Source organism: Mustela putorius, unplaced genomic scaffold (genome assembly GCF_011764305.1).
Source record: "Mustela putorius furo isolate JIRA1106 unplaced genomic scaffold, ASM1176430v1.1 tig00003987_pilon_pilon_pilon, whole genome shotgun sequence".
Taxonomy (NCBI): domain Eukaryota; kingdom Metazoa; phylum Chordata; class Mammalia; order Carnivora; family Mustelidae; genus Mustela; species Mustela putorius.
In genome coordinates this window covers 7715476-7728034 of record NW_025422126.1, presented here as the reverse complement: position 1 = coordinate 7728034, position 12559 = coordinate 7715476, and the positions used below count along the sequence as shown (strand labels likewise).

The 12559-nt window shown below is 38.6% G+C and overlaps 1 protein-coding gene across 4 annotated transcripts in view; it reads left to right on the top strand.

Moving 5' to 3' along the window:
- Window positions 1-11863, top strand: part of PAK1 (p21 (RAC1) activated kinase 1) — a 148149-nt gene extending 136286 nt beyond the window's left edge. For all 4 annotated transcript variants that reach the window (XM_013050253.2, XM_004781033.3, XM_013050252.2 and 1 more), the window contains exons 12-15: window positions 2242-2341; window positions 4320-4516; window positions 7623-7760; window positions 10521-11863. In XM_013050253.2, coding sequence (XP_012905707.1) covers window positions 2242-2341; window positions 4320-4516; window positions 7623-7760; window positions 10521-10607 — 522 coding nt within the window. In that variant the 3' untranslated portion in view covers window positions 10608-11863. The remainder of the gene's footprint in view (window positions 1-2241; window positions 2342-4319; window positions 4517-7622; window positions 7761-10520) is intronic.
- The last annotated feature ends 696 nt before the right edge of the window (window positions 11864-12559 follow it).

The following is a 12559-nucleotide window of genomic DNA, read 5'->3' as shown; positions in this document are numbered from 1 at the left end:
AAAAATAAAATCATATGAACTTAATTTCATCCTAGAAAATATGATCACCTTTACATGAAAAATCCTGGGATCTAGAACATACCCACATAGGTTAATGGAATTAACACAGGCCTGGGACTCTTAGGAGCTATGGCTGCTTTCCTTTGCTGTAGTGCTAATACAGTGATTCTCAACTTTTTAAAAAAATTATCTCTCCCCTAAGCAGCCCTTTAACACATTTTTCACTGATCACATTCCCTCTGTGAAGTATTAATACTATAGATATACTGCATATCTCTTTTCTTTATGTACTGTAACCCTTTGGAAAGCCACAAACCACAGTACTATCTAAAATATTTTTCACTCACTCCCTGATCTGATTTTCACTGATTGAGGTTGCTTGCATATGTGTACTTAGGAAAAACAATTTGCCCCAACTTATTTATCTTTAAAATAGGAATTCATGCTATATTCTAAAAGAGATCACCCCCTTAAGAAAATCATTTTATTGAGATACAATTTATATACCATATAATACTATCACCATAATCACCATAATCCAGTTTAGAACACCATAATCATCACCATAATCCAGTTTAGAACATTTTCATCACCCCCAAAAGAACTCCTTACCCATTAGCAGGCACTGCCCCACACACCTCACTTATCAGCCTTCTCAGTCCTGTGCAACCACTCATCTTTTTTCTGTCTCTATAGATTTACTTGCTCTGGACATTTCCAATAAATGGAATCTACAATATATGCATGTTTGTGACTGGCTTCTTTTCCTTAATATAATGTTTTGAAAGTTCATCCATGTTATAGTATATATCAGTACTTCATTCTTTTTATTAACAAATAAGATTGCATTTATTTATCATTCATCAGTTGATGGGCATTTGGGTCATTTCTACTTTTTGGTTATTATGAACAATGCTGTGTACTTGTACAAATTTTTAGTTGGATATCTGTTTTCATTTCTCTTGAGTATATACCTAGGAGTGGAACTTCTGGTCATATAGCAACTCTGTGCTTGTTTGAGAAATAGCCAAACTATTTTACAAAGTGGCTGTACCATTTTATATTCCCACAAACAATGTATGAGGGTTCTAATTTCTCAAAATCTTTTCTTTTTAAATCATATTTTGTGACATCCAGAGGCCAGGATCTCTCCAGCTTCCTAAGGAAAGCAACTCTTATTTTTTCAGGGAAAAGCTGCTTCTGAATATTAGTTTGTTCATAATTTAGCCATTGGAATGTTCTTAAAAAGTGAAGTAATGATTTGAGAACATTTAAATACTGTTTTGCAGTTGGTCTGCATCTTTTGTATTTTTCAGTTGTTATTTTAACTTTGGGTTATGGACTTAAACTAGGAGATTTAGTAGCAAATCTGAGATTATCTTTTCTAATCCCCACATTTTACAAATGGGAAAACCATAGCCTAGAAAGCATAAGTGATTTGTTTAGAATGATGTTGTTAGGTAGTGGAAGAACCAAACATCTTCATTGTTCTATTCAGTCTCTGTTACTCATTCTGCCTGCTAATTATAGATGTTTTCCAAGGTTCTTTTCTTTCTCCTTTTCTATAATATTTGCCAGTTCCAACCATTCTTATAACTTAAAGAAAATCACTTGGTCAAAAATGACTCAAATACTTATCTCAAGTCCAAATCTCTATAGAACTTAAGACTCATATGTTCCATTGTCTACTGAACATTTGTCTGTCAGTGCTTTATAGGTATATAAAATTGAACATACCCAAAACAGTACAAATTATCTCCTCACCAAAAATATTTCTCCTAACTTTACTCTTTCTAATATCACTTCCATGTGTCTCAGATAAGACTCTTTTTTTGTCCCTTTCCTCCAGTTTTATCTTCATAAAATCATTCCATTTTTCCTCTGTAGTTTTGCTTGGGCCTCAGTTTCTTTGTTAAGGATCTAATGTTTGGTAAAACAAAACAAAACAAAGCAAAAAACTCCAAAATACAGTGGAGGAACTCCTGTAAGAAAACTACGGTAAGATGTATTATAATAAGGTATTTTATAAGAAAGGCATAAAGCAGCACCAAGTTAGAAGAATGCTTAGCCAGGAGATAGAAGACTAGGCAGTAGACCTGCCTCCGCCACAGATTTGGAACCAGTTCTTTCATTCACTGGGATCTCACTTTCTTTGTCACAAAATAAAGAGGTTGGATTAGTTGATTTTCTGTAAGTCTTCATAAGTTCTTTCTCTCTCTCTTTGCCCAACCACTTAAATAGTGCCTACAGGCTTTGGAGTTTCTGCATTCCAACCAGGTCATTCACAGAGACATCAAGAGCGACAACATCCTGTTGGGAATGGATGGCTCTGTCAAGCTAAGTGAGTAGGAGTGTTGATACTTTTCTTCCTGATGGGACCCAGTATCCTGGGGAAGGGTAATCATATGATAGTAGCTGCAAGACTCAGCACAGGATCTTACAGTCACACCTTGGCAGGTCCCATTCCAGGCCACTGCAGTAAAACAAACATGGTGATAAAGCAAATCAAATTAATTTGTCCCAGTGCATATAAAAGTTATGTTTATGCTGTACTATAGTCGATTAAGTGTGTAATAGCATTGTGGCTAAAAAAATGTACATATCTTAATTAAAAAATACTTTATCACTAAAAAATGCTAACCATTATCTGAGCTTGCAGTGAGTCATAATCTTTGTGCTTGTGGAGGGTCTTGCCTTAGTGTTGATAGCTGCTGACTCATCAGGTGGTGGTTGCTGGAGACTGGGGCAGCTGCAGTAATTTCTTAAAACAGTAATGAGGTTTGCTACATCAACTGTTTTCCATTTCACAAATGATTTCTCTGTAGCATGCAATGCTATTGGATTGCATTTTACCTACTAGAGAACTGTTTTCAAAATGGGAGTCAGTCCTCTCAAACCCTTCTACTACTTTATCAACTAAGTTTATGTAATATTTTAAATCCTTTGTGTCATTTCAACAGTCTTGACAGCATCTTCACCAGTAGATTCCTTCTCAAGAAACCACTTTCTGTGCTCATTCATGAGAAGCCATTCCTCATCTGTTCAAGTTTTATCATGAGATTACAGCAGTTCAGTCCCATCTTCAGGCTCCACTTGTAATTCTAGTTCTTGTACTATTTTCACCAGGTCTGGAATTAGAACGTACACATTTACCAATTTAAGTTTGCCATCCACTATATGTACAGTTCATGGTGTCCCAAAACAATTACATTAGTAACATCAAAGATCAGTAGTCACAGACCACCATTACAAATGTATTAATAATAATGAAAAAGTTAGAAATATTATGAGAATGACCAAAATGTAACACAGAGACATGAAGTGAGTAAATGCTATTGGAAAAATGGCACGGATAGACTTGCTCATCACAGAGTTGCCACAAACCTTCAATTTGTAAAAATCGTAGTATCTGTGATGTGTAATAAAGCAGAGTGTAATAAAAGTAGGTATCTCTGTATTTCTTGGGATATTCAGGCTCTTTATATTACTCAGCGCTAGACAGGGTGTCATTTCTTTTTTGTCCATTCAGATATATATGTTTAACCACAAACAATTTACTGAATGCCTCCTATGTGCTACAATGGGCACAAAGATACTTTTGCTAGTCCTCAAGTAGCTCTCAGTCTAGTACTGGAGTCATAAAATACATAACTAGGAAATAGAGTTTAGTGTAATTTCCTAGGTTCATTCATTCAGCAAACTTTTATCAAACTTTTATACTTGGGCCTTCTGGGATTAAAAAAAATGAGTAAGAAGACATAGTCCTTCCTGTCAAAGGTCTCATAATTTAAATAAACTTATAATTGCAATTTAATGTGAATGAACTATAAGCAGAACATTTTGTTCAAAAGTGTAAGGACCAACAGGTATGTTGTAGTCCAGACCAACAGGTATGTTGCATGTGGACAGGCAGCTTTGGGAAGATTGGTGATTAGAGTTTAAGTCAGGGACTCATGCCCAGGAAATAAAGCAAGGACCTAGACTGCCAGATTCTGAGGCATGGGAATGGTTTTTAAGAAGAAAGCAGAAGTAGAGCAAATAATCAAGGCCAAAATGGGAAGCTTTGGACTTTAATGCCTAGTTCTTCTGGTTTGAGGAGTGGTAAGGGGCCAGAGATTTTTGTTCCTCTTGCTACTTTTCAAGGTTAAATAGAGGACAGGGTAAGAGCCAGTCTTGAAGGTAGCAGTCATGTAATTCCAGCTCTAGAGAGACAAGGTATTGCAGTGCCTGAGACCCAGGCGGAGCTTGGGATAGGCATATAGTCAGTACTTGTCAGGTCCATTCCTTCTCTTCTTTTTTTTTTTTTTTTTTTTTCCTAGCCGATTTCGGGTTCTGTGCACAGATCACCCCAGAGCAGAGCAAACGGAGCACCATGGTGGGAACTCCATACTGGATGGCACCAGAGGTTGTGACGCGGAAGGCCTATGGACCCAAGGTTGACATCTGGTCCCTGGGCATCATGGCCATCGAAATGATTGAAGGGGAGCCCCCATACCTCAATGAAAATCCTCTGAGAGTGAGTGTTACTAATCCCATTTGAAGATGTTTGGGCTGTTGGTCTTTAATCCCAGGAAATGGGACTCGGGCTATTCCCTACAGTTTTCAACCTGGATCTATCTTTTCTGAATGAAACTTGGCACTGTTGGGTTTAAAGTATAAATGCTCAAAGGAAAGAGATATTAATAGTCACTCATTCATTCAACATTTTTTTTAGTTCCGATAATATAAAAGAAGCTGTTCTAATGGTGATGAAAAAAATAATATATAGTAACAGAAGGTAAGTGATGTGAGGAAAAGCTGAGTAAGGAGCTTAAGAGAGTAATGGGAGGGAAAAGTGTGCTATTTTATTGATAGTAGAGAAGGAAGTTCTGTCTTTTAAGTTATTTGAGCAGAAATCTGAAGAAAGGAGTAAGCCATGAGATTAATCCGATGCAAGAGTTTCCCAGGCATCAAAGGACTTAATTTGAGAACATACTCCTATCCTGGAGAAAACCAAAGAGGCCAGTGTCCTGAGTGAGTAAGCAGTTTGCAGATGAGCTGATAAGGTCAGAGAACTAACAGGGAGCTGAATCAGGTAAGACCTAGTGACCTTTGTGAGAACCTGGCTTTTATTCTGTAAGAGATTTGAAGCCATTGGAGGATTTTGAGCTGAGGAGTAGTTTGACTTAATTTGCGGTATAAATTGACCATTTTGACTGTTTTTCTGGAAGAAATAAAACAGACTGAAATACTGTTATAATCGTTCGGGTAAGAGTGGTGGTGTGGGGGCGCCTGGGTGGCTCAGTGGGTTAAAGCCTCCGCTTTCAGCTTAGGTCATGATCTCAGGGTCCTGGGATCGAGCCCCGCATCAGGCTCTCTGCTCAGCAGAGAACATATAGCTGACATGATGAAATGGATATCAGAGAAAGAGGAATCAACAATGCCTATAAGATTTTGGGCCCTAATTGCTGAAAGATTTCGTTTGCCATTTACTGAGAAGGTTGAAGAGCAGGTAAAATGGGGTAATAGAGCTGGTTTTGAATGTGGCGATTTGAAATGTTCATTAGACATCCAAGTAGAGATACTGAGTAGAGTTGGGCATTTGAGTCTGGATTTCAAGGGTGAGCAGTCAGGACTATAAATGTAAATTTATGAGGAGGTAGTATATAGTTGGCTTATTTAAAGCATTGGAACTAGATGATTGATGCAGTAACTCACCTGGAGAGTAAGGTTTGGGTACTGAGCCCTAGGGTTCTCTCATGCTTACAGGAACTAGCAAAGTAGACCAAGGAGTGACCTTCCTAGTTGGAGGAGAACTGAGAGAAGTGTGTCCTGGAGGCCAAGACAACAAAATGTTTGGAGGAGGATGGACCACTGTGTCAAATGTCACTGATAGATCATATAAGACAAGACTGAGAAGTAAACATTAGATTTGCCAATATGGAAGTTAGTGATGAGCTTGATGATCAATATCAGTGGAGTGATGGTAATGAAATGAATAAGAGTAAATCTACCAGAATGGGAGAAGAAGTTGAAATGGCATGTGAAAGCAATTGTTGTTCTTTAACAAGTTTTGCTCTTAAGGGAACAGAAAAATGGAGCAGGAACCTGAAGTGGAATTGAGGGAGGGTTTTGAGGTTTTTTGTTTTTTTTTTTTTAAAGATGATATTATTTTAGCATGTTTGTGTGCTGATAGGAATGATATAGTAGAAAGAAAGAATGTGATCATGAGCAAGAGAGAAGTGACATCTGTAGGAGTGATGTCCTGAAGTAGATGCGAAGAGTTGGATCAAGTATTGAAGGAAAAGTATTAGATTAGGACAATTTGTCCATTTTTTTTTTTAAGATTTTTATTTATTTATTTGACAGAGAGAAATCACAAGCAGGCAGAGAGGCAGGCAGAGAGAGAGAGAGGAGGAAGCAGGCTCCCTGCTGAGCAGAGAGCCCGATGCGGGACTCAATCCCAGGACCCTGAGATCATGACCTGAGCCAAAGGCAGCGGCTTAACCCACTGAGCCACCCCAGGGGCCCCAATTTGTCCATTGTAATGAGAGAGGGAAAGCAGAGTATATGAATACAAGTGCAAGTAGGTTGGTAATTTTGGTCATAGGCAAATAAGAGAATTATTCTGATTGCTTTTATTTCCTCATTTCTCATCCTCCCTTCCAGTGCGGGAATTATGTATGTGTTGTTGTTGATAGGTGGTCATCTCATCTTACCTGGTTACCTCTTGGATAGCCAATTACTGGAAAGTGATTCGGTGTACCAATCTGAAACTGCCCGGACATCCCAGCTTTGCTCTCATTCCACATTCCACACATCTTACCCCGTCTTGCAGTAGCCTTGAAGATGATGATCAGTAGGGTGTGGATGGAGTTAAGACTGGGATTAAAATCAGAGAACATAAACTCATATGAATAGCTTGATCCCAGACATATGTTTCTGGACTTTATCTATGAAATGGGAATGATGATTCTTGCCTAGTCTATTATCCAGATTTATTGTGGTCATTAAATGAGATAGTGTTTGTGTAAATACTTTGTGAATTAAAGTGCTGAGTGCTTGAAAGGACCTTTTTTTTTAACCTGTCCCATAAGATGGTCCATGTTAGGGTACTAGGGGAGGCAACAAGGAAACAAATTGTTGCTTTACAGAACACTTGCTTTTTATATTCCTTTCCTGCTAGAAGAAATCAGTTCTTAGGTAACTAAGGTGAAAGCATCTGGGGTAATTTCCTCCAGCAAATGGGGAGATAGATATTTAACTCATCATCAGGCTAAGTGAATAATAAACCCTTTAGATTTACAATCAAGAATAATAATAAATCCATGGGTCTGGAGCATACTTCATAAGTTATAAAGTGCTTCCCAATATATGGTCTTATTTTTACAGACATGTGTGATAGACACTGTTGTCATCCCTATTTTCTAGATGTGGAATTTAGGAGTTCACTGGCTTGCATGTGATCACATGGCCTTCAAATATTAAATCTGATCCTTAGGTCATATTCTTTCCAGTATACCAAAGCTGCCTCTTTGTGTCCTAGAGGCATAACGCAACTGACCATACTTCAGAGAGCAGATCTGGGCACTAAGCGAGAACTGTAGCTAGAGCCTAAGGTGATTCTTCATTTGTATTGCCAGGCCTTGTACCTCATTGCCACCAATGGGACCCCAGAGCTTCAGAACCCAGAGAAGCTGTCAGCTTTCTTCCGGGACTTTCTGAACCGCTGTCTCGAGATGGATGTGGAGAAGAGAGGTTCAGCTAAAGAGCTGCTGCAGGTAATTTTCCCTATGCAGGGAAGCTCCAAATTCAAGGTATCACTAAACCAGCCTTTTTTGCTTCATTTTTATCTGTGAGGCACTACTGGCTCCTCACCTACAACTTCCCACACTCCATTTATATTCCTAGTTCCTTAACCTCCTTCATCTCTGGACCTTTGTGTTATTCCCTGAAGCTCTTCCTCAGTCTATTAAAACTCTGTACACATTTATAGGCTCAGCTTAAAAATCTTCTTTCTGAGCTCCTGCTGAACTTTGCCTGTACCTTTCATCAGCACTTCTTTTGTTTTGCTTGAATTAGAGTGAGATTCTGCCAGGTTGTGGGGAAGCCTGGAGTCGGGGGTTTGCCAAGCTTTTTAGACTTCCATCTGCTTAATCCTGAAATTACATAATTATTTCATATGGTTGCAAAAACTGCTTTTAGCAAGCTACCACCTAAGTATCACATTAAACTTGATGGTGGTGAATAATCTGTAGGCATGCACAGTTAGTTACTTCTATATGATGAGGACCGAGAGCAACCGAGCAAGGCAGGGCAGACCTACTGCATTGAAGGTAGTTATGAGCAACCCTGTCTTTCCCACTAGATTATTTATAACATCTATCTTCTTAATTTCTGGGTCTCCTCTTATACCTAGGACCTGACTTAGAAAGGGTATTCAGAAACTTTATTGAATTGAATGAAACTGCCTAAAGTATTTACCTTAATTGAAATGCTATCCTCTAGAACATATTTAGTATCTCTTTGTAACCAGGGTTATGGATTTACATAACCTGGTCTGTTAGATATGAGATTTGGGCTCTGCCAAATATAACCCATTAGTCTGTCAGATCCTTTGGGACTGAAAACCCCTTATAATAGGCAGTACCGTATAGAATCTCTTTGCCTTTCATATGAAATTTGCTCTGGAAACCCTAGACATGGAAAAATGTTCAAATTCTACTTTAAGGCTGTGATTGGCAAAGATATTGTTCATTAGGTACCAAATTATAATTATTGAAAGATTAGTGCCCTCTAGAGTTTTCTTCCTGATACTATAAGTAATAATAAATGCATTACATTGAATCTTTACCATACTGTAGTTACCTAAGTGACTTATATGTTCTTTTCATCAATTCTTTATAATGACCCTGTGATTTATAGGTTCTAGTATTACCATTTTTGTAGGTGAGTGAGTAAGTTTCAAGTGTGTAATGTTTCCATGATTATATAGCTAGTATGTGGTGGACCCAGAGTTTTATCCTATGTCTGTTTGGTATCTTAAATCACAAATCTTCACATGTGTTTCTCCTGTGAGAACACATATATGGATGAAATTACATATGTTGGAATTTGTATCTTCATGATTTAACCAATATCTTTTATTTCTTTCATAGTAACTACTTGTTTTCAGTGCCTTTTTATATCCTATATCTGTCCAAAAAGAAGATGAGGCAACTTCCAGCAACAAATATGTGTATATATGCCTATATGGATGTGCCTGTATCATATACAATATGATTGATAAAAAAGACTTATAAGGATGGCAGAAGGATCAACTATGCTGATCATCTGAGTTAGTTTTGTTTCAACATCAGATCTGGTTCTCAGTTTTCTGGTGGCCAGGACAGAAAAGGAAATGTGATAGTTTCTATATTTCTTATCAAATGGAAAAATGTCACATCCTTGTGGCAGAACCTTTTTACTATTAAATGTAAGAAAAATCATTTTTAGTGAAAAGGCTCTGAGTTATATAAAGAATTGTTTTCTGTAACAGTTTTGGTGAAAATATAGATGCAGTTTTTCTACAGAATGGTCTTCTTCTTTTTTTTTTTTTTTTTAAAGATTTTATTTATTTATTTGACAGACAGAGATCACAAGTAGGCAGAGAGGCAGGCAGAGGAAGAGAGAAAGGGAAGCAGGCTCCCTGTGGAGCAGAGAGCCCGATGCGGGGCTCTATCCCAGGACGCTGAGATCATGACCTGAGCCGAAGGCAGCGGCTTAACCCACCGAGCCACCCAGGCGCCCCCAGAATGGTCTTCTTTAATAGTGGTGGGTGTGGCCCAAAGTACAGCCCAATGAAAGTGATTTAGGAAAGGACCAAGCTATTGAAAGCTTTACTGGATTCAAAGATAGAAAAATAAATTCCTAGATCAGTGCTCCTGAAATGCAGTATTGCCATATACCATTGGGTCATGATCAGTCAGTACTTTACCCCAGAGATAATTATTATCCTGATTATCTCCATAGTTTAGACTTACCTAATATAAAATGGAATCATACAACATGAAATCTCTTGTGTCTGGCTTTTGTGAGTCAACATAATGTCTGTGGGATTCTTTCTGTTGTCACCGTATCAGTCATTCATTCTTTTAATTGCTGTGTATTTTTCTGTATAGTATTATAAAATATAACATTATTCATTCTTCCATTCTCTTTTTTGGGGTTCTTTTTAGTCATGACTGTTGTAAGTAAAGCTGCTATGAACATTCCTGTGTGTGTCTTTTGGTGGATACACAAACTTAGTTCTCTTGGAAATATACCTATGACTGGAAATGCTGGGATGTAGCATAGAGGTGTGTTTAAGTTGTAGGTAGATACTGCCAAACAGCTTTCCAAAAATGGTTTGTTATCTTTTAAAGATGTTTTTCAACTTGGGGATGATCTGAAGCTTTCCAGGCAGCACCTTGTGCAAATATGGATGCTCTCAATGTCTTATGATGATTACTGAGGAAGAATGGTAAATAGTCATGTGTCTTTTCTCTTTTCTTCCCTTCTAGCATCAGTTCCTGAAAATTGCCAAGCCCCTCTCCAGCCTCACTCCACTGATTGCTGCAGCAAAGGAGGCAACCAAGAACAATCACTAAAACCACGCTTACCCCAGCCTCATTGTGCCAAGACTTCTGTGAAATAAATGCTCATTTTAGAAATTCCAACCCCTGATGCCCTCTCTTCCTTGCCTTGCTCCTCCCATTTCCTGGTCTAGCGCTCTCATGACTTTGATCGTTAAAAACCATGTGTCCAGCATTGATGAGAACTGCAACTGACTAATCAGATGATGGCCATTTCTAAATAAGGAATTTCCTCCCAATTTGTGGTTGTGAGGGTGGTTTATGACCAAGGGCTTATATGAATAAACCCTTGGACTTCTATTTCTATACAGCAAAATCTTCTCCCCATACCCCAATCTCGCACCTGCCAGTCAGTTCTTAACTCTATAAATTTTTGGCTTTATAACATTATTGATTGGTAATCAGTTGAAATTTCTTTAGTGCTTGCTTTTCTGAGGCTGAATTGCCCAAACTCAATTGTACTTGAAAATTGGAACAGTGTGAGGGGTGCTGTGAGGGTGGATAACTTACCAGAGACATGAAATGGCTCATCTTCCTGGACCATGGCTTTGGCGCAGCTGATCTCGATATGGGAGAGAAAGCTAAAATGTTTTTTCTTCTTGTGTGCTTCTAGCTGCTACCTGAGGGGATCTTCACTCAGTAGTGTTCCCCATGCTATTTCTTGTGAAATGGTCTTGGCTATGTAGCAGCTTTTGACTCCCTACATCCCCTAGGCTGCTGCCCCAATTCTGTCTTTGTTTAGAACTTTGAGAGGTTTCCTAGGGCACATGCTGGGTGAGAGCAGTGTGAGAAGTCAGGGAAAAAATTTAGCTGCTTTTAGAACAAAGTTGGGTATCAGCATCTGTCCAGCTGTACCTGTGTGTTGTTTCAAGAATTCCGCCTCTTTCTCCATCTGGAGTAAAGAGCTGAAAGATCTTCTGATGGCCTGAGACTTCGGATCAGAGGGAAGGATCTCCCAACTCTGAAACTACGTGTTAGCTTTGAATGGATTTGGCGACCTGATAAGATACTCTGCCAGCTGTGAGGGGACCCTGTTTTTACAATGCATGGCCGAGCTCTCTGCAAATGGAAATGCTTGCACTGGGTGTTGGGGATGTTTGCTACCTCCTGCTATCTTTGTGGTTTTGGTCCTCCCACTATGATAGGACCCCTGGCCAGCATTGTGGCTTGTCACGTCAGTCCCATTGGCTACCTTGTCATGCTCTGAGGTACCACTGCCTCTTGCAGCACAAGTTTTATTTCCTTCAATAAAAGGAGATGAAAATATTCTACTTGGAGTATGCCTTTCTTCTTTTCCTTTTCACCTTTCTTTTCTAATTTTTCATTTTGAAATGATTTCAGACTTAAGAAAACTTTAAGTTGTAGGTAAATACTGCCAGAAAATATATTTTCTTCCCAAAAGATTTTAGATTAAGCTGCAGTAAGATGCCCTTTTACCACTGTGTACTTCAATGCATATTCTTTTTCTTAACACTCTTAATTATAAACAAAGAGAAAAAGACCTAAAATATTTATATTTATATTTATTTTATAATATATGTTACATATATATTATATTTATATTATAAGGTAGTGGCTCAGGCAAGTATGGGAACTGAGAAGCTCCATGATCTACACCAGCAGGTTGGAGGCTGGTGAGGCCAGGGGTGCAGTTCAAAGGCCTGAGAGCCAGAGAGTCATTGGTTGTATAGATGCCAGTCATAGTCTGGTGTGTGAGAACCAGAACACCCTGGGGCAGGAGAAAATTGATGTCCCAGCAACGCACTCCACAGTTTTGTTCTATTCAGGCCTCCAATTAATTTGGTAATGCCCTCCCAAGCAAGGTCACCTGCTTTACTCTCTCCACCAATTCATATGCTAATCTCCTCTGGAAACATTCCACACAAAAACACACCCAGAAATAATGTTTAACCAGATACTGGGCATCATGTCTGAGAATGGCATGGGTGGATATTCTGCTCAGAGTC